This window comes from Centrocercus urophasianus, unplaced genomic scaffold (assembly GCF_019232065.1).
Source record: "Centrocercus urophasianus isolate 14NV4802_14NV808 unplaced genomic scaffold, USGS_Curo_1.0 seq_26, whole genome shotgun sequence".
Lineage (NCBI taxonomy): Eukaryota > Metazoa > Chordata > Aves > Galliformes > Phasianidae > Centrocercus > Centrocercus urophasianus.
In genome coordinates, this window is record NW_024884822.1 from 9,087,106 (window position 1) to 9,113,718 (window position 26,613).

The following is a 26,613-nucleotide window of genomic DNA, read 5'->3' on the forward strand; positions in this document are numbered from 1 at the left end:
TAAAAATAACAAAATTTCTAGAAAATCAGAAACATCGTGCTTTTGAAAGCTCCAGTTGTAACACTTTATTTCTTCTTTAAACTGAGATCATAAATGTATTTTCATAATCCTGGAGATCGACATCCTTACTTTATTTATAGAAACAATGAAGGGCAGACAAGTCCTCACCCAGCTTGCTTTTCCTGGTGTTACAATATGAAATCAAGGATATGTGTCCTCCCACTCAATGATGGAAGAGAGCACAGCAGTGGGGACAGCAAAACTGATGCTGTGTTCAGATAGACGACAACCACAGACAAATGATGGGTGTGCTGCAGATTACAGTACCAGCTCAGTGTTCAGCAGTGCTCAAAAAAGCAGACTGTGTTTAGAGCTGTTATAAAGTGAACCAAGAAAAAAAGACATAAAACAAAACTTGGCTGTTTGCATCTACAATACTATATACAGTGCTGATTCCTCTGCTTTCATTTCAGAAAAGATTAAGCAGAATCATGAAGCTATGGCACAATTCCTGAACAAGGAGAAAATATGTATACTGCAAAGTCTTCGGCGCAGTGAAAAAAACTGTGTGGTAAGAAATCCAAAGATCTCAAAATTCAGAGCTGACAAGGAAAGGAGTAGCAGGAACTTATTATACACTATTTCCCACGACATTTGTACTAGTAATACTTTAAAGCAGACAATTTAAAACACCCAAAAAGAAGTGTTTTCCAGCACTACACACAATAGTTCAATGTAGAATACATCACCACAAGGCATGTTGTGTAAGCCCATCTAAAAGGATTCAAAAAGCAACCAGGTAAATTTATTAAAGCAAGTCCTAAACAAAAGCTGTAAGATCAATACTCCAGAACCAAGACACCAAACCACAGAAAACTGAAAGTGAGAAAGATATATCTTGGGAGTAATCCATCCACATTCACCAGTTCCTGCATTATTCATATAAACATATAGTACTCACTGTTAGTGACTTGATAATCCATTCAAGATGTTCTTATATTCAATTAGATTTCCCAGAGCTTTCACTGAGATGTTCAGAAGACAGGTGTGAAAGCACCTATGTAAAAAGAGATAGAGGGATGTCAGAAAACAGGCAGGTGATCAGCTGCTTAGCTTTCCTAATCAGTTCAAAGAGCTACCAACTATCTAAAGAGGTGACTGTTACTTGACCTGTAAGCTGCAATCCATCTTTTTCATGTGGTCACCTTAACCAGTTAAACTAAAAGGCAAATGCTTACAGGGTTGCTTAGATAAAGTTTACATATAAATATTGTAGTTAGGAAAAAAAAAAAAAAAAAAACAAAACAAAACACAAAAGGAAGAAATAGATATCAAGAATATAAAAAATAAATTATGGACTAACCATGATACCCAGGCACTCCGCTTTGTCCCATGACTTGCCAACAGAAGTAGCCAACAAATTTCCACTTCTCTTGAGAAGAAAATCCTCCCTCATGTGCGTTCATTCAAAATTCACATTGAAAACAAGTTGATGGAGAAAGAAAGTGAATGTATGAAAAGAAATCATCTCGGAACCCTCATCATAATGTCACTTATCTGACTTCACTCCTTTATTTCCATGCAAGGAGCTGCAATGCCTGCTCACTGCCCCACATAGGCAGTATTTAAAGATGGTCTTCAATGCTTGGTGAAAACTCTCTACCAGGTGAAACCAGGGCACTATGTTAAATCAATTAATATTCCTGAGGAAGCTTTAATGTACATGATTCTCCCTTGGGTTTCTGTCAGTTCCTAGTCTTTCTGGATCAGAGCATCCCAGGTCCCTGTGCATGCTGTGCTCAGATGGGCTGTGCTGCTTCAGCCAGTGCACGTGCCTCACCCTCCCGTCTGCTTTCCTGTCTTGTTCCTCTTCTGGAAATTCTCTCGCAGGCCTTCAGGTGAACCTGGCAAGTTCACCTCAAACTCAGGGAAGGCGGAGACCAGTAAAGAAACAATTGTGAAGACAGAATGCTACTTAGTAATGAGCTCCTTACGTCCATCAGGCGTGACTTTTACGCCTGTGTATTGCGGTTTAACAGCACTTCGTACTTTCCCACACTCGGGCCCACGTGGCAGCGAGGCGACCGCTGCCCACAGCTTCGGTGCTGCGGCGGTGTGAGGGCGGGGCGGGGCTGCGCTGCGGCTGCTCCGCCAGCCAAACAGGGCACAAAAGCTCGGTTCCACCACGCTGTATGAAGTGTTTCCTGGGGCCTCGGGGACCGGCAAGGCGAAGGGAGGTGACGCGAGGTGAAGGGACAGTGCCACGCTCCTGTGGGAAGAACCGCGCACTACGACTCCCGGCAGCCCTCGCGCGCACAGGTGCCGCTCCGCGCCCAGACCGCGCGCGGCTCCCGGCAGGCTTTGCGGGGCGGCTCGGCTCCCCCAACCCGCCCCGCCGACCCGACAGACTACATTTCCCAGCAGGCGCTGCAGGACCCTCCATTTCCGGGAGCGGTGCCGCGTCCCTCGGTTGGCAGAGGCGGCGGCTGCCCGGAGCGGGCCCGGCTCGGCGGCGCGGCGGCTGCCCGGAGCGCGGCGTGCGGAGCCTCCTGGGGTCGGCGGCAGAGGGCGGCGAGACCGCGGAGGTCTCCGAACGATCGGCGCCATGCTTAACATGTGGAAAGTGCGGGAGCTGGTGGACAAGGCGTGAGTACGGCGGGGGCCGGGCGTGCTGGGCGGGGGGCCGGGGCGACTCGGTCTCATCCCCTCAGCCGGGCCCGCTCTCCCCCCCTGCTTCCCCTCGCAACATGGCCGCTGCCCCTCCCCCTGCTGAGGCGGCCGCCTCGCACCCGTTCCGTGCCCGGCCGACTCCTGCCCTCGCCGCCCTCCCTCCGGGCTCCCAGTGCGGGCCCGGTGCCGTCTGCCCGCCTCCTGGCGAGGCCTGGCTGCTCTGCTGGGCAGAGGCGGCTTCCAGCCAGCCTCTGGCCTTCCCGTTATGGCAGGCTGCCTTCCCGGCCCTGCCGGGCTCCTCGGGGCCTTCGCGCTCCCGGCGAGCTGCGTTTCCCCTTTAGGTGCTCCCCTTTATCTGTCGAGGTCTGTGGGCTGCGTGCCTCTTTGAGCTGTGAGCCCTTAGTGTCAGCGTGTGCTGCTGTGGGCACGGGGAAGGATGGGACAGGACGAGGGAGGTGTGTGAGGAACCACCTGTATGGCATGGAGTACTTCCAAAGCTGCCACGTTCACAAATCCTTTTCCTCCTTCCTGATGCCTGGGCCCTGCTGCAGTTGCTGTTGATTCACGAGCACCCCTGGGTCTCTTAGGAGGTGAAGTGTGATAGAGGAGCAAAATGCACCATCCCAGACATTACATTTTTTAGTAATTCAGATATTTGCAATGTTTACTCCTGGAGGTTACTGTGCTCACGGTGTTGCTGTGAGGTTATTGCTGTGTTTTGCTGTCACTCCTCAAATTCTTCCATGAGGGAGGAAAAAATTGCTGTAGTGGGGAGAACATAATGAAGATCACATTTTGCCTCCTGAAATAATATTTCTTTAGGGGGAGACTAGGAGTGCTTTTCCATTCTGTGTCCATCTAATTGTTAACTTCTTGTAGGAGTTATTTGCTGAAGTTCTGTAGATGATTACGTACTGGATGAGTCTGTGTGTTTTAATTGTGTCTGGGCCTACAGGTCTAACAGCAAATCTTTCAAAATCAATTCTTTCTAACTTCAAAAAAACATCTAAACAGTTCTTAACTGTCTTGTGTTATATGGGGTAACCCATAGAGGCTCATCTTGAGTTCTAGGACTGAAAATAATACTTCCAGGGAACGTTGAGATTTGTGTATGTACCTCAGTTTGTCTAATAGTGGCATTGTGACACTGTCACTGTGTTAAAACTGTTTACTTTCAAGAGTATTTTGTAAGTTATTGAGCCTAACAGTGCATCACAATCTTTGCTGGAAAATGCGCTGGATTTCTAAACTAAGCGTAAGAAATGAATATTTCAAATAATCAAAATGTTTGTTGAGTAAACCTCAATTTCAGGGAATAACATGATCCAAATAAAGAAGATTGTGTGTTTAGAAAGAGAGGGGGTGAAGCGCAGTGCCTGGAGAGTGAATGGTGTTTAGAGATGTCAAAATCAATAGTCTCATTGTGTGTGGGGTGGATTTGTCATAATGTCTTCTGTCTTAAGGCAAAATTACAATCATGAACTTACAAAGTTCTCTAGAAAGGCAGCTAAGGGATGTTATCAGTAACGGCAGATTTTGAGTCAGGATTGTACTGGACTTGAACTAGAATGTCTTTAAAAACAGTATGATTTATTGGGTTTTTGTAAACATGCAAGAAGACTGAAATGTTGCTACTTCAAACTTTAACTTCTTTGTGGTTCCTGTTATCTCTACATATTGGTTCTACATTCTGCTGATGCTTATCATCTTAGTATTTCAATTTGCTTATCTGTCTCTTAGCTTTATTTGGGCCTTATGTGGCTGAGGGCTCTCCTGGATCACAGGCATGTCATGGTGAAGGACCTGTATGAAATGTTTTTCGGGGTTTGAAAGTTCAGTAAGCCACAAAACGTAATTAACCTACTATTAATTTTGTCAGCCTACTTCAACAAAAATGTTTAAAATGGAACATAAGCTATTAGATTCAAAATGGCCTATGATGTGACAAAGAGCTTTGTGTTTTGCTCCCATTTGCTAACGTTGCTGTTCTTAGTTTTTAATTTAACTCTACACCTTCAGTATTGTGTACCTCATTCAGTTGTGATCAAACGGTAATAACTCATTTCTATTTGGGATTTTTGAAGACCTTTGGGTCTTAAACCACATCACTAATAACGCTTCTCTGTGTCTAGTAAAATTTTCTTGTCCTAAGTTTTATTTTGCAGTTTCTGATTTAATGCCAAACGCTTTCTGCTCTCCAGTTTTTGCCAGGTACTGCGTGCAGCAGTGAGTGCAGGAGCTCTTCAGATGTGTGGAATAAGACTGAGTTTCTGACTGGTTAGCTTGCAGTTTAGATGGTGTAGATCTAAACTTTATTTTTTCTGATGGAATAAGTTCTGTTTCACATTTATTATGTGAATAATTTAACTCCAGAAGGCAGCTTTTCACTTTTTTGAAACGTTCACTTGTATGGTTTCTTTCCTCTGAGTAGGTCAAAGCTGAATTGGAAAGTAATCTGTACAAATGCAGCCCTCCATGATCAGCTTGTTCCTTCTGCAACTGTAAACTTGGTTCAAATGACACGTTTCTGGTGGCTCGGTAAAAGTCCAGGGTGGTGCTTGAAGTAAAATTAGTGAGTGAGCTGGCATTTCTGAGTCACTGCTGAAGTAATGTGATAGGCTTTCTGTTGAATTCTGTGTTGCCATAGACTTAGGTTATGTTTGCGGAAGAAATATGCAGCCATCACAGGCCAGGCACCGTGTGCAAAAAGGCAGCCAGTTCTTCTGACCTGGAGAGCTGCATACCGACATCTTAATATGACAGAGTGCAGAAGCACACATACTTCACATAGCTGGTAGGAGTGTGAGCTCTAAGAACATTCTGCAGCTGAGAAGTACGCTGGTCATCTGTGCCTCTGCTCTGTTGCATTATGGGTTTTGCAGCTTTGTCTTTGCATGGCTGATAACAGCAGTCCTGGATGTTCTGCAGCTCTTATAGCAGTGAGTTCATGTTACTCCATTCCTGCTCTGAAGTAACTGCAGTTGTGATGCAGCTTGGATGTAAGCATTACATAGAAACTGTGTGTGAGCTGCATGAAGCGTAGGATCTGCAAGCTGACCAGTACTGCGTAGAAGCAGATTACACTTGAATCGTCCAGTTTCTACTGGTATGAATGCATCAGTGTTTTGAAAATCCAACCAGCAAAGGCCCAACCAGGTGTCTCCGTACTGTCAGTAAACAGCTGCACGGGCAAAAGGAGTTGCAATTCTACTTCTGGAGTCCTGGTTGTTGAAATCTAGAGTATTATGCAACTTGGCAACTTCCTTTTTTAATCTTGTTAGACAAGTATGTTTTGTGCTTTGTGTTCCTTGTGAAATTTCTGGGGGAATTTTGCAAAGAAAACTCCACAGCGTTTTCAAAAGAAAGCAAGGAATATTCAGAAACCTTTTCAAAGTGGTTTTTAAGTGGACTGGAGCAGGAACACTGGCTTGGTTTTGTAGCCAGGTGAAAAATAGACCATCATTTCTTTGGCTTTTTAAATTCCCTTTTCCTAAAGCAAGATCTTCTGATTCTTATTCTCCTGAAAGGCTGCTGTACACTGATAAAGTAGCACAAAGTTCTTTTACTTAAGGCAGAGGACAGCATTAAAGCATATACAATTAGCTGAGATAGTTGGTCCTCTCATAAAAGTAATTCCTCTATGAGGTGCGATTGTAACTTAGTGTTTTTGCCAGCTGGTTTCTGTCACAAACATGTAGGTCACAGTGAGTTTAGGTTGTTGTTTGTGTTAAGATGTGATGATTTTGTAGCAACTTTGTTGGAAACTATTACCTTTCTTAGCTTTTGTGATCTGTTAAACATTTGACCTTAGAATGTGGGAGCTCACTTTAAGCACATACCACACATGGGAAGGTGAGAAACCATCTAAATAGTAACAGGATTAAGAGGATAGGTCTGCATAATCCAAATGCTGGCTTGAATTTAAGATGGGTGAGAATGTTGTCACTGAGTTTTTGAGCTCCTAGGATGCATATGGAAGAGGAGAGCCTGTGCATTTCTTGTCAGCATTAGGAACGTGACAGCTGCCATCCCCCTAACTTTTATTTATTTTTTTCTTTCTGTCTCCCTCTTCTAGTTCAGTTGTTTGTCCCCATGGCCAAGTCCAAGCTGCTTTGCTGGTACTTCTCTTGGCCACACCTTGTTATGACTGAGCAGGAATGTACTGGCACTCCCTCACCTTGTGGAGTGAAGTGTTACAAAGCTGTGCTTTCATACATTTTGCAAGCTTGACAAATTGCCCAAGTGTAGTAATATTTTTAAATGGAGAACAAACTGTCTTGCTTAGAACTTTTAGAACTGATTATAGTGCTTGTACAAATGCTGAGTGCTCGAAGCATTTATACCCATGAGAATTTATTTGTGGTGTTAGGCGTTAAGGTCCTCTATAATTTGTTCTGATTTTACATTAGAAACCCTTCCTCCTTGAATGGGTGTAAGTGGAAAGGGAAGAGCTGGAGGAGCTGCTGTCATCAGCTCCAGTACAGCTGTCTAGGAGAGAACTTCTAGTTAATGAACAGCATGTTTTCCTTAGTGCTTCTAATTGTACAAGCTGTAAAGAGAACGGTAAAATCTTGGTAAAATAGGGTGAATGATTGCTTTGATATTCATTGCAGTTTCTAGCTCCTGTAGCCTAAAGCGGTGCATGCAAATGAGACATTGTGCTTCAGCTGAGAAGTAGAGGTTTTTGGATTAATCCTGCTTCACAAATAAGAAAACTGCAAGGATAGTTTTGGCAGACCAACTTGCAGTGGGTTGATAGTGGTTACAGCTCTAGATTTGCTGACTCCCAGTCTTTTATTGTTTCCTGCTAGCTCACGTAATGTCTGCATTATACTTACTAATATGGTAAATACATACCAGTAACTTGCATTGCAATTACAGTCTTACAGTTAGCTGTCAGTTGCTTAATGCTTATAGTGTGCTCAAGTTTGACTGAGCTATAGGATCCTTCTTGTTACTAAGCTGGAGAGGGTTTAAATCTTCTCACCTAACTACTTTATTTTTCAACGTGCCTGTAATTGTTCTTGTTTACTGGTCATTTTCTTGTGGTACATGGATTCATCCTTTTAGACTATTGAGCTCTTCTGTAATGAAGTGGTTCTTTGCTGGTTTAGTAGTAGCCAGTATGACGGTAAGTGATCTGTCATCTGATATATCCAGTGAAAGGGTAAATAACTGTCTAATGCTAGTCCATTGGTATCTGACCTTCCCATAAACTCCCTTGCTCTAGTTCCAGGATCATTTAATTTTCTCTATATTTAAGATTTATTTTGGTTTGCATAAGCAAGATCTTCAGAGCAATAAGCATTTTCATTGTTTCATGTAAGGGACAGTTAACCCTCGCTGCATGAGTTGTCCTCCTATTGCTGCTTAAGAGATCTCCTGCTGGTAACTGCTTTAAGAACAGCATTTCGTGTCATTATTACAAGAAGGTGATTATTATCTCCAGTCCTACAAGGACTTGTCCTCTGCCCAGTTAGCAGAAGATGAGTGTGAGAGAACAGTCTTAAGAACACAAAGCAAAGCTGTATTTTCACGTTATCTGGCTCTGCAGCGGTGTGGCCGTGCCGGTCAACCTGTTGTCATAGCACTTGGTTCCTAGGGCTTTCCTCCTTCTTTTAAAAGCTTAGAAAAAGCATTACAGTGATTTTTTTTTTTTTTTTTTTTTTTTTTTTTTTTTTTTTTTTTTTTTTTCTCCTCCTTTTTAATTCAGCAATAAAAATAGTTGTAGTCTTTGGGGCATGTACTTTAGTATTGGTGATAAGCATCTCTGAAAGTATCATGCTCTGTTATCTCATGTGCATAGGTATATCATTCTCCTGTTTGAATGTTCAGTTAGTGGAATAATCAAAAGTAAGCAAATAGTACAAGCTGTAGTTTATGTTAAGAGTCAGTGTAAAATAATTACAACCAATTTCATCAACATACTCCTTAAAGTGATGCTTTTGTTACTGCTCATTCAAATGTATTGTTACCCTTCTATGCCCCATGGAAGGTAACAGCAGTGTGTTCTGTACTAGCAAAGGTGATGGCCTTCTGTATTTTCAGGGAATCTAAATGGGGTGTGTGTTCAAGAACTTGTATCTACTTGAAGTAGTTTTAAAACATAGTTTTGCATTGCCTTGCGAGAGCTAAAACTAGGTCTCTGCTTTCTTGGTAAGTAAATGAAACTGGTCAGAGCAAGTCTGACCTACATCACTGCCAACGCGTCAAATGGATCAAGGTGCTCGGCTCAGTTCTGTGCTAATATTTTGATTATCTGTATATTTCTTAATCAGGGTATAATTACTTTCAAAGCATATTGAAAATGTGGATGAGTTGTTGAAGCATGACTGAGGCATCACGTTGTAGGTTGGCAGTTTAAAACACAAAAATGTGGAAATGTGACTGAGTCTCCTCTTGTCTTTGCCCTGAAATCTCTCACTATCAGTGCTATAGCAAATTATGGAAACAGAGTTGAAGCCACAAAATCTTAGGTTGTAGTTTCACAGTCAGAGTAAATGTGGGCTGAGGTTTCACAGCCTTCTGTCTGCCACAGGCTGCTGGCACTTACTCTCTGATCAAGCAGAAAGTATGCATCTCTCAGGCTAACCAGTTGTTTCTGCCAGTTTAATTCCCCACTGGATCAGTTCCCTGGTATAGTTAATTCTGTGGTTGCACAAATGTTCATACTGGCATAAAGGAAGGAATTTTGATAAGAATGGCTGGGGATAAAGGGGAGAGGGGGAAGAGTATGAGTTTAAGTACTTGAGCTGTACTGAGAGGATGGAATTTCACAGACAGTTTGAGGAGCTCTTGGTTCCTACTGAAGGAGAACGCCCCGCTCTTATACCTGGCCATTGGTAGTCTGTGCATTCCTTAATGCTGCCTCTGTTAGTGCACTATTTGCTTGTGCTAGCTTGCTGATATGGCTTAAAAACAAACAGAAACCAGCCACTGCCTTTTGTGGTTAACATTCAATTTGGCAGCGTGCTGCATAAGCAGCTGCTTATGGTGCTGCAAGCCCTTGTGTTGATAGGGGAAAGGACAGGAAGATAGGGTGGGACTTTTTTTCTGATAATGCACTTAACTCAGTTTGGAAAGTGCACTGTTAGTAGTTTGTTGCTTGCAAAGCTTCTGTGAAAGATGACAAATTTAAGTTCTCACTTGAGATTTGTTAAGGTTGCTCCTCTTTTTTGGATATCAGGCTCCTGACCTAACATTCCCATGTTCGTATCACTGTTGTGCAAGGGGATGTGAATTACCAGGCAGGGTTTTGCTCTCAGGTCCCAAATCAGTAAGAGAGGATATAAATTGAAATGGACAGCTGTCTTGTGTGGTCCGATTTTGAATGATTCCAGCTGGAAATGCTCTTGGGATGTGACAGCTATGCAGATCTTCATGTGAGAAAGATGCCTTCTTTTCAAGTTAAAAGTGTAGCTAATGATATGAGAAGTACTGGTGGCATGTATTTCAGTTATTACAGAGTGGTAAGAGAGGTTATTTGAAATAAATTGCGTCTTTTGGATGTGCTTGATTTGCCATTTAAAATCAGACAAGCATCTTTAGGGTGTATTTGTGCATTTTAACATAACTACCACACTGTGTTTTATACTCTTCCCTCCCTCCAGATAATGGCCCATCCTAAATGTTTAAACACTGCACGCCTAATAGATATTACCTGAGTCGTTTGGGATACAATTAGAAATATTAGTTGTATTCAGCTTGTGTAATGAGACAGACTGCATTTTCTGAATCTCTTGTAATAGTAATGAGACCCATTGGGAGTTAGGGAGCATGGTTTTTGTTTGCTTGGTCCTGACTCATAACAATAACTGTTTTTCTTGTTGGTTGGTCACCAATCCCTCATGTGATATAGAAGCAGTCTCTATACATACTGCCTATTCGGTATTCCCTCAAGATGAAACTTGTAGTGTAGAACTGCATCCCTTTGTGATCCTTGGGATGGATTTTGGGCTCAATGACATATTCACTTGAAGATTTCTGTAGATCCATTTTGAATGTAAAGAGAGCAGACTTCTGATAACATTTCATTTCATTGGAGTTGCTCTAGATAGATGCTTGCTTCTGAAAAATAAATTCTTGTTAACACACCTATCTGTGAATAGAGGTGGTACCTTGGTGATTGCTGTCCCTTTTAATTATTCCTCATTTGGTGATTACTGAGTTATTTTAGCTGTTCCTTCACTTAAAGAGAGGTGGGGAGAAGCCCTCTCTTCGGAGGTGTTTACTGTAAAAGTGAATTATCACAGCAGTCTCTTTTTGCCAAATAGATGTTTGTGTTCCTTGGGACAGCTTGGAAACTTAGTGCTAATAGACTGCTAATTAGAAAGTAGATTCTCTTAGCCTTTAAACTGCCAGTGTCAGGTTTTTTGTTAATTACAAACTGTAATCTACTTTTGTAACTGCCTACACAAGATCATAAAATTCTGGTAATCTTACTGTTAGTGAGTTGAATGAATTGCTCCTCAATTGAACTACAGTGAAATTAGTTTGTTCTAAGTACTTTGTTTTATTTGAAATTATCACTTATATGTGGACAGGAAGTAAAAACTGGGGCTCCAAGGCAAGTGAAACAGCTCTTCTTACCTTTTTAGGACGTAAGAGTTACTTGATCTCCTGGAGGAACCAGTTTAATAAATGATACCTATGAAAGGAGAGGAAGCATCGTTATCCTCCCAAACAAACGTGGCTTGGCATTTTGAAAGTTAATTTGTATGCAATCTGCCAGACTCATTCCAGAAAAAGAACACTTGGTTTGTCTAAAAATGCCTGCTGGTGAACTTGTGGGATCTCAGTTTGCCAAGATACCCTTTTTATGCAATGGGAGATAGCAGTTTGAAAAATACAATGGATGTTAATGCTGTAATTCTGATACCTTAATACTTCACTTACTCTGAATGGTGCATTCTTGTTGCTTGTGCCATTTCATTTTGGGTATTCTGCTGTGAATAGCTGTAGAAGGGCACTCAGCTGTTAATTATTAACCACTGATTCCTTATAGGTTAAGTTACTTTGTCCAGATGCTTAAAGCAATAGCATAAGGATTTCTGGGTTGTTACCTGCCTTCATGGGAAACTGACAAAAGAAAATAGGTGCTAAGCTAATTTAATCTATTAAGGATTGTGTTAACTTTTCTTATTCTTGATAGATTTGCTGCAGGAAAGGAATATGGTCATTCAAATGCATTAAAGGAGGGACAATCTGAAGCAGGAAAAGATGAGATTTTTAACAAGTGGCTGCTGTACAGTAAACAAAGCTAAGTTGTTCTGCCATTTGTAGGGACATCATTTAAATTTAAGCTTTTTGCAAATGTATTTATTTTTTACCATTGTGTGTTTGAAACATTGATGCTTGCTTTCCTGGTGCATTTTTTTTTTTCCTTGCAGTAATAATTCTGGTGCAGTTGAGAGTAAAACCTGACAGAATAAGAGATAATGTGCACAGACTAACACACGTATTCAATTCCTATACAGAGAAAACACTTTTTTAGCGTGAGGTTGGCTGAATACTGGATGGAGCAGAAATACTGGGGTGGCTGCTGATTGCCTGAACCAGATGTCAGCAAAACTTTCTTATGATTACACTAAAAAACAACAGGAGATGCCAACAGACTTAAGAGAACCTCAAGCTGATGAAGAGAAAAATATTTCTTTATGGGTCTGTGGTAAGAGGTGTGCGTGTGATATGAATGGTTTCAGTCTTCTGAACTCATTACAAGACGGATGTGTATGGTGGTGAACCTTGACTCTTTTGCTTCCGGAAATTTTTGGGTAAGTCTCTTTGCCAGTGTTCCCTTTTAAATCTGTGTGGGTAGCAAGGCTGTGCTGTAGGCTGAGCACCAAATAACACACGAAGGGCTGAATGAATGAGCACTGTGCTGAGGGAAACTTTTTCAGACCATATTAACAAACTGTGTCAACTAATCCAAATACCTGTGAAACTGGAACTCAGGGCTGAAGGATTGAGGTCAGAGCAAGAGTAGGAGGGGTTAAGAGGGCTGTGTTGCTTTATGTTCTCCCACCAAATGTGGGTGTTGGAGAGGCAACGTGGACAGGAAAAGTGATAACAGTGAGTGATGTGTGGGTTGGATACGTGTTACAGCCTGTGTTACACTGAGAACAATGCTTATTTAGATGATTGGTGATTTAGTTTTATCAACCAACTAACCAGGAAGACAAAAGTAGTGAAATGTGACTTGATCCTGAGGTGTGCATTGGTTGTGGCTCAAGATATTCCTTTGAGAACCGCTTTGTAATAATAAAATAATTTAAAGCTAAAAGTCTTTGTGAGCAACAGAAGCATAAGAAACTTTTTTTCAAAATGAAATCCTTGCAGGTGATAGAGAGATGATAAAATAGTTTATTGGGGTTCAAAGCAAAAAGATTATTGCTTCTCAGAAACACTGAAAAAGAAACAATATTGTTAAAGGGAAGGATTAAGGAAATAAAGAAAATCAGAAATGTTTCAGGAAGCTGAAGTGTCTGCTCAAGGGGAGAAGGAAAGTGCAGAGCTGCTGATCATTACCACATAAAACACAGAGGAGGAGTGTGAATAAGAGTGAATAACCGTTTGCAGAAGGTGTATATCCTGCATCAGAGGAAGCAAGAAGTCTTTAGGACTATTGGATGCTGAAAGAGGACTGGAGGAAGGTGAAAGCATAGCAGGAGAGCTCCATGATTTTTGTACCTCTAGCTTTAAACTGTTGGAGCACAACAGTGTATTCTGTGGAGTTATCACTGCATGTTTGCTCTACTGTTTTACACCCTCAGGAATTAGAATGCTGGACAAGCCTGTCCTTGTATGGCTCTGTTAAAGTAGGAAGTACTCCCTGGGAGACTGAAGGCTTTATTTCCACTTTAATTTTTAAGATGTTGAATTTCTTATTTTTAAGTGTTAGCAAGGTGACCTGGAGGGAAAGGCTTTGGTTTGTAACTCCCTTTTCTCGCCAAAGGGAGATAGTGATGGAGAGGCCAAAACACAAGTTTTAGTGCCTTTGATTACATTCCTGTTTATGGTTCTGTGTAATGCAGTGCAGAAAGAAGTTCTGAGACTGAATGGAATATGTCTGGATTGTACTTAAGGATGACATCATTCTTCAATTATCTGATAAATGGTTTGTTGTGGACTGGATTTCAGTATTGGATAGGAAAGGAAACGCTGCAAATGCCTTAGATCTGTTGAGTATAGCAGTTACTGCAGGGTTCCATGGAAAAATTCTTGCTTTCAGCATGAAGCAGTGAATAAGCAGTAGGCTGTAAGGACCCAATTTTGAGAAGAGAAGCTGATCAACTTTCCTATTGTCACATCTACATTCGGTTTCTGGTTTTATTTCATTTTCATTAAAAAAAAAAAAAAAAGACTGAAAAGAGATATTGAGATGCTTTTTTTATGAACATCAGCAACTGTGAAATTAATTCTGGACTGTTTAGAAATAAGATGAGTAAATTGTAATGTGATTCATCTTAGAAAAACGAAGATGTTGGTTTCATTTGTCTCTGAAACTGTTACTGAATATCTCCTGCATAGCAAGTTCCTGTGAAAGACATGTGAGCAATGAGCCTGTAGTTGGATAACTTTGCATAAACTGTTGCCACCTCCTTCTCCCACTCCAGAAAGTGCAGTGCAGCTTCTATCTCTGTCTTAAGACATTTTCTAGGACATGAGGCTGTACTAAAGCAGCAGTTGCAAGTGTTTTGTTTAGTTGCTTCACCTGCTGCTTAGATGTATCATCTAGATACATACAGATTCTGAGATGCATTTCTCAGGCTTTCATAGGTAATACGATTGATAGGTGACTATGTTGCGGATGAAGTGCAAAGCTGTACTCAATCAGCTCTGTAGCTGAAGGCAGTGGGAGCTGCAAACTTCATCTGGCCTGCTTTGAGAAAAGCTTTTAACAGGTGCTCACTGTTGGTTTGGAGGAGTTATTGGGGGTCACCTTTATCCCACTCAGAATGCTTGCAGATGAAGGTTCGTGTTGTGACGTCCAGGAGTACGCGTGTTGCTGCATTTCCAAAGTGGTTATGTAGTAGCAGCAAATGATCTGTTTGTGATAAAAGCTTCAATGTCATTGTTTAAAATTTAATCATCCCTCTCCTAGTGGAACAGCTAGCTTGTGTTTAGAGTAATGCTTGGAATTAGAGCAAGGTTTTGATGGTGCATAGCCTGCAATGAAGGGGATAGCTGAAACTGCAAGGATCATTAAGCATGGTCCGGTTGAGGAGAGTTGGTTTTGACACTACTGAAACATGTATTATTGTGTATGTATTGTTCTGTCCACACCAAGTATTCTGCCAACTGACATATTCAAATCATAATTAATTCTTGGAACTAAGAAATCTTGCATTGTTTGTAAGTTGGTGTGAATGGCAATAGCAAATAGTTGTGCACCATTCGTAGGTGCATAACTACAGGCACTATTCACTGCTTTCCAGAGTGAAAATGGTTTTAATTGTAACGATTCAGCTATTGTACTTTGTGTGCATGGCTGCAAGTTTTCCTTGGCCAGTTTGGTAGCTGTAAGCTAACAACTGTTGTGTGTTGTGTTCCTTATGGTGTCAGAAAACCCTGCTGTGAATCTTTCCTGGGGGAACACCTGTGCAAGTAGTGAATCAGCAGTTACAGAGACCTCAGGGTTGCACAAGCTGTAGTGTTAAGGAGGGCTTATCAGAGAAGATGTAACTTTGGGGGATTGTGTTAAAGCAGTACTGGCACAACTCTGGATACACTGAAAGTTAGAAGTTTTTTGGAAGTAGGATACGAACTTGTTGTGCAATGACCTCTACTTATGACATTCCACTGGCGAAATGTCTTAAGAAGTTAGTGATAAAGTTTTTACTTATTTTATTCCCCATCCTCCTCTTCCATCCAAAGACCACTGGATTTTGCTGGTGCCAGGAAGTCTGAGATACAAAGAAGTCAAGGTTGCACAGTTTCTGAGTTGACTGTCTCCTCTTGAGTGCAACTACAACTGGCTTATTGTCAGAGAACTTCTGCCACCTTTTATTTCTGAGTAAGGTTGAGACCTGGCTGCTCTTGTAGATGCTGCTCTCACAACAGTAACATTTTATGCAACAATCATTAAAGCTCACAGGCTGCAGTAATTTGGAGGCTCTGTGTCTGCCAAGGATTTCTGTGCACACTAAAACAGTTGAGCTGCGAGCTTGGAAATGTTGTCTTCATGCTTTGTGCTTACATGGAGGGCAGTAGAATTAGATATTGTGCTCAGGAGTCTTATGCAATGTGTTGGAGACACCTGAAAGGAACTATTAATTTTCAGGGAAAGTTTCTCTTGAAGTTATATGAATGTAAATACAAGAAAATGCCATGGATTGGAAGGTGTAAATTAGGTTGAAGTCTGATTGCTTTATTCTTTCTCAGAGAAAAGCAGCTTTTTAGTTTTGTGTTGTAATTGAATCTAGCCACGTTCACTGGGGTTTACTTTTTGTACTGCTCTTTTCCTCATGTAAGAAGCACTGACTCTACAGAAAATCAATCGTAAACACCTCTCTTGCTCTTTGTGCTACTCAGTGAAATGTTTTTTCACAACTCCTGTTAGCTGGTTGGATCACCTCTATGAAAACATTAAAGATGCAGCACCTGACTGAAAATGAGTTGTGATTTCTGCTGTGTCTTGAAGGAGGAAGGCTGATCTGACTGGATTCTGTAAAGCGATGCAGTTGACTTTAAAATATTTTTGTAACTGTTGCAGATTGCTTGTTGCAGAGGAAAAATCTGAAGTGTAGGAAGAAGACTGGATGTGTAAGTGAGCAAAAATAACTGTAGCTGTGCAGTAATGAATTGCATATGGAAATATGTTTAGTTCTGCAGTTACACAAAGTTATCCAAGTTCTGTCATTCCACTTTTTTTTTTTTTTTTTTTTTACTCTATGGCTGCTATTTGTTAAGTGTAGTATACTGAACTTCGGAAATCCATGGTAATAGAGCCTATGAAGCGGGCTTAAATCTGATACGCCAGGTGTGTGCTCAGAGGAGTGCAAGGACACAGGAACTTGTAATCCTTGCAAAGGATGTGTTGCCTGTCTCAATAAAAAAAAATGTTTGTGTTAGCAAGTAACTCTCCTACCAAAGTGTCAAATGTTGCCTCAGAGGCAGCTCTTTTCACTTGTTTGAGGAATTGGTTTTCATGCTGAAGATGAATCTCATTTGTCATAAGAATGATGTAGATGTAATTTTACTCTAATATCAACGAAGATTTAAACTGAATACTAATACTGAAACACCCTGGTATTATTTCCACTGTAAGGTTAAAGGAAGTGTTTTGATTAATTTTAACTTCTTAATAAAGGTGTTTGAATGGAGTAGTACATAAAATGAAAGCATTGAGAGTTTTAAAGTGTAACTGCAGAAATGTGCACTTGAAGTGAAGATGTCTCATTGATGAAGACTAGAGAGTGGAGAATGTGATGGATTGGGTGTTTGGAACTAAAATTCTGTGAAGAATGGAGAAATGCAGGAATAGAGCTGGTCTGTAGATGAAAAAATACTGTATGTAGAGGTGGTACAAGACCAAGGTTGGTGGTATTGTCATGCCGGAATCCTCACCGATTGGAGGAGTAACACGCACTGCTGCTCTGTAGTTGTTGACAAATTACAGCATCTAAAGCAGCTGTGTATCTGATGGTGTAAACCACAAAGGGGTGATTTCAGAGAAAAATGCAGAAGTATTAACACACCGCTGCAGGGAATCTGTAGTGGAGAGATGAAGTCAGCCTTAAATTAAGGGGCGGTAGTGTTCATTCCTTGCACAAGTGTGCTTGAAGACTACCATGTAATTGGTTGCTTCTTCTTTCCTAACATCTGTAAAAGCTACTCCAGCAATAGCATAGCAATTACAGAAAACATGAAGAATATAGCAAGCTGCAATTGGTAACTTCTACAGAAGGCTTCAGCTATGTTGTGGTGGTTTCTGTAAATGATAAAGCTTCCAAGTGTTCTAGCAGGATTCAGTGTGATTCTTATGTCACTGTCTTTTTTGAAAGGGTATTTGTGAGGTGGATTTGGGTATCTTGTTTACTCGGTAGTCTTTTGTGATTAGCAGTTGTAAGGCACAGGAAATAGCTTTATAGTTCCTTCCTCCCTCAAGTCGTTATTCATTTGTGGCCATCAGGATGTTTTTCTTGGCTTATCTCTTTCTGTGCAGTTTGCCTTGCACATCTGCCACATAAATTATGAAACTCAACTTGAAAAGCTGGAAATGTATTTCAGATCCTACTGCAATGAAGATGGTGGTGTTAGTCGAAAAGAGGTAATTGCTGCTTGCATGGAAGGTCTGTAATAATATCCAGTATTCATGTAACAAATTGTCTGGTGTCGTATTTGTAACGCTTCTAAGGAGTGGTTTAAAATTAAGAAACTTAAATGGTCAAGTATCATCTTGTGTTGAGCTGTTACCTTTGTGCAACCTGAGGCATTTCAGCAGATGGGTACCCATCTGTTTCTGCATTGAATGTGGACTTCTGGCTTCGTCTTTGAGATCCATATGTTTCATCTGTAAGGCTCTAAATCTAAGCTGCATGTTTTATAACAACAGTGACATTAAAGACAGGAGCAAAATGAAAATGCATTAAGTTCATTGCATGTTTTTTTGTTTGTCTTAGCCAAGCAAAGACAGAGGTGCTGGCTCAGATCGAATATCCAAGTTCACACCATTTTTATTCAGAGGGCACATCTCTCATCTCCCCTCCTCATCTGGGGAGGAATAATTCCATGCACCAGTACAGGTTGGGGGATGAGCTGCTGGAGGGGAGCTCTGCGGAGAGGGACCTGGGTGTCCTGGTGGACGACAGGTTGGCCATGAGCCAGCAGTGTGCCCTTGTGGCCAAGAGGGCCAATGGCAACCTGGGGTGCATTAAAAAGAGTGTGGCCAGCAGGTCGAGGGAAGTGATCTTCCCCCTCTACTCTGCCCTGGTGAGGCCTCATCTGGAGCACTGCATCCAGTTCTGGGCTCCCCAGTACAAAAAAGACAGGGATCTCTTGGAAAGAGTCCAGCGGAGGGCCACCAAGGTGGTGAAGGGCCTGGAGCATCTCTGCTATGAGGAAAGGCTGAGTGAACTGGGTCTGTTCAGCCTTGAGAAAAGAAGACTGAAAGGGGACCTGACCCAGGTCTATAAATATTTAAGGTGTGGGGGGCAGAATGGTGAGGCCGGACTGTTTTCAGTGGTGAGTGGAGACAGGACGAGGGGAAACGGCTGGAAACTGCAGCATAGGAAGTTCCGCACAAATGTGCACAAGAACTTCTTTACAGTGAGGTGACGGAGCACTGGAACAGGCTGCCCAGGGAGGTGGTGGAGTCTCCTTCTCTGGAGATGTTCAAGACCTGCCTGGATGCCTACCTGTGCGACCTGCTGTAGGGAACTGCTTTGGCAGGGGGGTTGGACTCGATCTCTGGAGGTCCCTTCCAACCCCTACAATTCTGTGATTCTGTGATAGTGTCTTTTTCCTCAATAACCTGTTACTAACTCTAGGTGCATGAATCCCTGAATGACTGTTATATTTGGGAAAAGAAACTTGAAAGTTGTGTTTGGATCAGCAGTGCGATGTAATCCCTCAGAGACTGAAGGAAGAGGTGCCAGCAGAACTGCATGAGCAGAGCTGCCCTTTCCTGGGCTGTTCCCTGCTGGGGCCCTGAGTGGGTTGGGAGGCATTACTGTGAGGATCGCAATCCTTTCTTAATATTTTCAATTCAGATGTCCCTCTGAAAGTATTTCATGCTCAGATGGATAAATGTTCAATGATTTTTTTTTAACTAATAAATAAAAATGCTTCTGCAAACCAGTGAACATTTTAATAGCAAGATTCTAGCATCTGGGCATGGGGATGGCAACCTCCCTCTGAGGAGCTGCATAGCTATTCTTGTTACTGTGAGCTCTTGGTAGCTGAGATTAACTTCCTGACATACGTTAAGACAGGAGCATTGAATAGGAAGGTAACATTTCAACGTTCTCAAGGCTCTTCATCTCTTTCTACTCCTGCTGCATTGGAACCTTTTAATGTAGATACTAAAAATAGGTCAGATGGATAACTCAGAGGATGAGTGGTGGGAATAAGAAAGTTCCCTTGGCTCCTGAGGCTGCCTCATAATGCCTTGCCTCTGTGGATGGGGGTCTTCTCGATAACAAAGTATTGGGAAACATCACTGGTATCTGCCTTACCACTTCACCAAATGTTCAGTGTTCATTCATGTATTTTATAGTGCATCCATTCATTCTTTTATTAAAAAAAAAAAAAAAGTGTATGCTACCATCCCAAACGTGTTTTCAGCCTCTGTATTGCTCTTTTCTGAAAACATTTGAAAATCTTTTTGGATAGTATCCCCAAAACAAGCACCATAGGTTAGATGAATAGCTCAGGGGCCCTTTTCTAGTCTTCTGGAAGACTGCTAGTTTTGCAGCTGCAAATGGAACAGACAAGCTGGCAGGATAGGTGTTGCAGAACGCACAACTGGCACTTGAGCTGTAGGAGCAGTGTTTCAGCTCAGACTCAGATCTAAGTTACTGCTGCCTTTGTCCAGAGGTTTTCCTGTTGAGATTGCCACTGTGCTGGTAGCAAGCTATCCATGTGAGAAAGCACTTGTTTTTGTGTACTTCCCCAGAAAATCCATTGCAGTGCTGAGACAGAGAAGCACAATGACTACATGGCCAGCTGTGTATGTTCTTTCGTAATCGCACTCAAAGCAAACTTTCCATATTGTAATTCAAGGATTTCTTAACTATTTTTCAGATGCCATCCTTTTTTGGTTGGACCATGCAGTCTAGTTATTTTTAAAATCAGTAGAGCTGATAAAACATGATGGTACTGAATTTTGGGATGTAGACTTCCAAAATGGTTACTGTAAAAATTCTTCCTTTTCTGTGTCACCAAGTGAGGTGGTGAGATTTTTTTCTGAGTCAGTGACAGCTGTGCTGTCATGGAGCAATGTGAAGTGTGCTGTGCTTTTACTTACTGTATAAGTTACTGGAGATATGCAGAAGACTTCCTAAAAATAAAGAAGCTGCTAACAAAATTACAGAAATAATGAGATTAAAGTGTTATTGTACAAGGCTGCCTATTATAAGGATAATGCTGCTAAACACCTAGTTACCTAGAAGATAAAATTGTGATGTTTATTTTGCTATTGGAATAACACAAGGTTAAAGTATTCTTTCTTGCAGGATTTATTTACTGTACGAGGTATTACAGTACTGCACGGCTTCTGCTGCCCTGCGTTCATGCAGATCCTTGCCTATAAGAGGCATTTTCTTTAGAAGATACACTTGCTTTGGTATTGCTACTTGTTTGAACGGCAGTAAAATACAGTTTCAACTGTATGTATGATAGTCATGTGTGCAATACATTATTTTTCCCCCCCGCATCTTGTCTTTAAACAGATATTTTCAGAATAGTCTCATTGGAAACTGTTAATGATGGTAAAATGTAGAAAGTTTCTCATCTCAGCTTTTAGTATTTTAGTGTTCCCAGCTGCAAAATTAAAAAAAGGAAAACAGAAGGTGCATAATCCAGTGATGTCCTTGGAGTAATAGTTAAAGGCATAATATTATGCACATAGGAGTTCCATGTATACGTGATATTGTAATTGGTTTGAAATATACATTGGAAAAAAAATTTAACTGTGTAACCAGGTTTTTCATTCCTTCTGCTGGCTCACTCAGCACAGTGGGCAGCTTCCCAGAGGTTTGAGAAGTGTTTCTAATTAGGCTTACCCTGTCCAATGCAATACCTTTATCATCACTATAAAGAAACTGTTGTAATATATCCTCTCTGTGACTTCTGTTTATTTTAGTTTTCGCTAAATTAGACATGGCATTTCACAAATCTTCTGTGAATCCTATGTCCAGAATGGTGCTTGTGTCCTCAGTGACACCACCCACATCAATAGCAGCTCTAATCCTAACGGCGCTTTAATGGAGTCGTGCCCCAGGGCACAGTCAGAGCTTTTAAGTTTGAGGCAGAAACACTGCCTAAGATCTGTTAGTCTTTGTGATTCCTTAATATGTGCTAAAGCAAGTTTCATTCTAAACGGTGGTGTATAATTCCTTGCTACACTTACTATGTGAGTACCTTCTTTTCTCATAGCACTTGTTGTTTTCTCTATTGCAAGTTTCCTGTGCAAATGCTGTTTAAAGGTTGCAGTGTATTAAGGACTACCTGAGCATTGAATATAATGTATTATATATAACGTGGCACTTGGAGCTCTGAAATGCTGAGAGATGCAGCTATCTGCTCCTATCCTGATGAATGTGCTTGTCTTAGAAGTGTGTTTTCTCCAGAAGAACATTGCTCCCAAAATCTAACAGTAAGCTGTCTTAATGAGCTGTCATTTCATGCGGGGCAATGAGGGATCAATGCCACTGACCATGGAAAAAATCCAGAAGGTATGGGCAATGCTGTATGGAGTTCTTTAGGGAAGGTTGTGGGCACTGAACTTGGTACCCTCACTAACGCTGCTACATCTGAGCTCCCAACCAAATTGAATGGAGTGAGCAAAGACAAAAATGGTTGCACCTTTCTTTAGCAGGTTTGCTGGAAGTGTGTATAAATCACTGTTAAAGTCTTTATTGTTAGTTCAAGGGTTAACATTAGGGCTTGGTGGCTCGTTTTAGAGTGGAGGTTAACTGAGGAAATAAATTTGTTTCTCTGTGCATAACCTTTCATGATTGAACTCTTCCCCACTCCTGGAACTTCTTCCACTTCTTTGGTTCAGAGCCTCATATTTCCCCAGCAGTGTTTCCAGAGTGTTCCTTGTTCAAGGGGTATGATATAGAGAGAGAGGTTTTGTTTTTTCCAGTGCAGAGGCAGCAATGGCTGTAGGATAACTGTTTCAGGCACAACAAAACTGTATGTGATGTTTCCAGTTGTAAGCTGTGACTAGGAATGCCACGTTTGTATGGTACTTCATAAGCAATGGTTATCTATCAGATAGCTGAGCTGAGCAGTTGCAGCAGATGAATCTGCAGAGAACACCACGTGGTCCAAAACCTCGCTGGAGCAAACCTTTAATTCGTACCGTAGTGCTGTTGTGTTACTGAGAGCAGAATACACCTCTTGCTCACTAATATTGTCTTACTGAGCATTTGTACTTTGGTTCTTGCATTCCTATGTAAGGTGTGGACCCAGCAGAGTTGCCAGGCCACATCATGGGTTGTTTTTCCTGTCACTGATATGGGAAGACAGCCTTCTTTACAGATTGCCTTTTGTATGTCATCCTGTGGGATGCTCCTGCAGTCTGTGAGGCTGTATGTACAAGTAGGCCATCCACAAGCTGTATTTCCTTTAGAGAGTATTGCTCAGAGGGAAATCTCAGACCTGTAGGATTTTTCTTTCCTTAGGGCTGAAATCTGAGGTGCTTTTCAGATCCTTGAAAGTAGCAGGGCTGAAGTGACAGATAGTTAATATGTCTTTTTTTTTTTTTTTTAATGGACCTTATTTGTTCTTCTTTTTTCTTTGATTTTACTTTATTTTTTAATGGGACTTCTTGGTAAGGAGGATAAACAGGCAAATGAGAAGAACATCAACTAGATATTATCCTGCCTCAAATTGTGCATTTAAAGCAGAAAAATGGCTCACTGCTCACGTCCCTCTACTCTATTTTTTTTTATTTTTTTTTACTTTGTTTTTTAGACCACTGCAGCATCCAGATGACATCCTTATCTTAATTTACAAATCTCACTACATAGCTTAGAAAAGAACTTGGAGTTATTTAATAAGCTCCTGGATCCTTTGAGAAATTTTTCTTTGGAAGGCACAGGCAAAAACTTGGGCAAAGTATTTTTGGGATGTTTTATCAATGGTACATCTGCTCAGTCTCAGAGTGTGTTGACATACAGCCTGTAAAATGCATGGAAAACTTCTAACTATATTTGCCTTTTTTTTTTTTTTTTTTTTTTTTTAAACAAGTGGTGTCTCATTGTCTGCAGTCAGAGATAATAAAAAATTTATAGCTATTACCCACTTGCTTTTCACTGGCGATGTGCATTTATTCATGTGGAGAACCTGACTCTCAGATATGGGTACCTACTCAGCGTTGCTGTAACTGGTAGCTGTAAGCACTTAAAGTTGAGTGTTCTCATGTGACAAATGTAGGAGCCAATCTTTTGCTTGCCATCCCTGTGCTCGTTGTGTCACAGAGGTGTGATGGTGCTCTTCTGGCTTTACTGAGCTGCTTTTTAAAAAAGAGGCAGTGGTGAAATAATTTGTAGTGGGTACAGGAAAGAAAATAATAATCTGACATCAGTCTGTGATTTTAATAGACTTAAAATTGTAGCGTGCAAGCAGAAAGGAATGCAACAGCTTGTGGAGTTGATGTCAACCCATCTATTTATTTTATATCTATACATTTTTAAGGTAACTTTCAAAATACACTTCATGTGTTCAATGTGTGTCTGCCTTAAAAGTTCCTGTAAAGGTGCTTGTTGCAGGGTTCCAATTGTGCAGGGCTTCAATGAACACTTGTGTGTAAATCGGGCTGTACTCCTGTAGGGTGTGTTGAACACCGCCTCTAGGATGCTGTCAGTCCCGACCCATGGACCTCCGTTTGTTTGCAGGGCAGGCTGTGTCCATGGGATCCGGCTCGACTCCCTGGAAGCCACCCAGTATAAACTAATCAGAGAGCCCCCCCTGGTGTCGTAGAGTGTCCTCGGATATTAAATTTATATCAATCGCAGGAAGTCTTGGCAATCAAGCTAGTCACTTTTTCCCTTCACATCTGGATGTAAATTTTTTGTTGTTGTTGTTGCAGAGGTCACAGGAATCATGGGTAGGGCATGGAACGAGGGCCATAGAAAACATGGGAAAGGAAGAATAAAACTGTATTTCCACCTTTTTAGAAGTGGTTATTTTTAAGTGACCTGGAATGATGCCAAACTACACAACTTTTTTTATTTTTGAAGTTTACATTTGTTGCTGAATTAAGTGTGGCTTAACGATGCTTTGTTTTGGAACGCTTTGTGCCATTACATCTCATCCTGACATTTATCAAAGAGATTTCTCCTAGTTGATCTGAACAATGACTTCACTGCAGGATTGATTTAGAAATAAGTGTTTTTTCCCAGTTTAGTCAGCTTTAAGTGCACTTTTGTTATTGTTACCTAAGTTTCCCCTGGTTCCACCCCCATCGCCCCCGCATGCTCTTCCATACCTGATGCTGCCGTTCCTTTACAGTTTGCATCTCTTCATGCATTTTCCAATCTTAAATGTTGTACTCTAACAAATGAAGGAAATGCTTAACTTTATGCTCTCCCACCCACCCCCCGCTCCTCATCACATCTCAAACAAGTGCTTAAGGAGGGTTATAAAAACAAACACAACCTTTCCATTCAACTGCCTGGCTTGCCTTGCTCAGGACAAGGGAGCCAGTGTGCTGAAAGCAGCACAGCTCTGGAGCCTCTAGCTTTGCCTTGTGGCTTTCTTGTTTCTTTTGGGTTGTTTTTTTAAGTTCCATGCATCTGGGAAATAAAAGTTGTATTAGTTTGCACTTGTATATATGGCAAAGAAAAATGTCAAAAAAGGAGCTTGAGATGCATTTAGTGTAAATGAATTTGTAAAACCTTAATTGCTGTTGTTCATACCTACTGCTGTGTTCCTGTAGGCTTTTTTTTTAATATAGATGGGTTTTGTGAGTTTGCTGATTATTTATTCAGTCATGTAACTTATTTCTCTTTAGACACAAAGTTGAATAAAATCATCCATCAGAATCTGACAGCAGGAATTCTCATGCTGAGAATCCAAGCTTAAGTCCAGGAATCTTATTCTGTTTTAACAATTACCTTCTGTGTGCCCTTTGGGACTTAAGGGGATCTCATTCTTGTTTCTGCTCCCTGTCCCAAGATTTTTGCTATCTTTATGCCAAGTAAAACTAAACGTGCTAACTCCTACATGGACAGAGGAATAACTACTGAGCATCTTGATTTATTTTTTTCCTGGTCCTTTCAAGCTTGGAGTGGGAGGGCTGGGAAGGAGGTGTTAAGTAATGATCACCACCTCATTCTATTGTATTACATTGTATGGCAGTATCAATTTGTCCTTTTTACAGTTCAGCTAATTTGACTTGATTGGACGATGTGTATATTGAAGTCATCTTGCAGGATTGGCTTCTGACACCAACTGCGCAATGAGCTTTAACTAAATTTTCCAACTTGTCTTCAATTTGTGTGCATATGTAACTTGTAAGTTATTTTGGATACGCTGCAAAGAATGCAAGGACAACATGGTGCTAGGTTTCCTTTTGGAAACCACCTATCAACAATTGTAGTACAGCTTTTATGGGAAAAATACTTTTTTCCAAGTTAGTTTTTCTGTGAACTCTCATAGATGTTGCTTGAATTCCTTGTAATCTTTGCATTGCTGTAATTGTAAAACAGCTTTTCTTCTTGTTTTCTCTTGAATAAATTTTAGATGGAAAACAGACCCTCCAGTGACTCTCATCTCTATTGTGGTCTTCCATTGGAGTGTTGTTTTGGGGCTGGGTTCCTGGCTTTTTGTTTACCATCACCTGTTTGGTGTTGATACTTGGAGTTTCTCGTAGCACTCATCATCCGTAAAACCTGCTGCTGGTTGAGTTGTAAAGCTTCCTGTGTATAAACACATGGTACAGAGCTCTAAGAAAACCATATCTAGTCAGGGAAGTTATCACCTTTGACTGTAGTGGTTCAGTTTGGATTTTAATTTGACCAAAAGCCATTTTTATTGGACTGAATCCAGCTCTAACGCAATCCATAGTTTCTCATCTATATTCTTGAAGATTAATGGAATAGTAAAATGTTAAAGGTAACATAAATGTGTTGTATAGTGTCCTCAGGATAACTTCTGCACTGAAGATGTTTTTTCCCACCCTGTAGAGGTATCTCATTAAGGTACCCACTGGTGTCATTATTAAGTTTTCATGTGTTTCTCAGTTTCGATGGTAATCTTTGTGTGTGTTAA

General features: G+C 41.1%; 1 protein-coding gene across 1 annotated transcript in view; it reads left to right on the forward strand.

The window, feature by feature from the left end:
* The first annotated feature begins 2,533 nt into the window (after positions 1-2,533).
* Positions 2,534-26,613, forward strand: part of CLINT1 (clathrin interactor 1) — a 47,975-nt gene continuing 23,895 nt past the window's right edge. Inside the window, exon 1 of the mRNA XM_042826167.1 lies at positions 2,534-2,646. Coding sequence (XP_042682101.1) covers positions 2,606-2,646 — 41 coding nt within the window. The 5' untranslated portion in view covers positions 2,534-2,605. The remainder of the gene's footprint in view (positions 2,647-26,613) is intronic.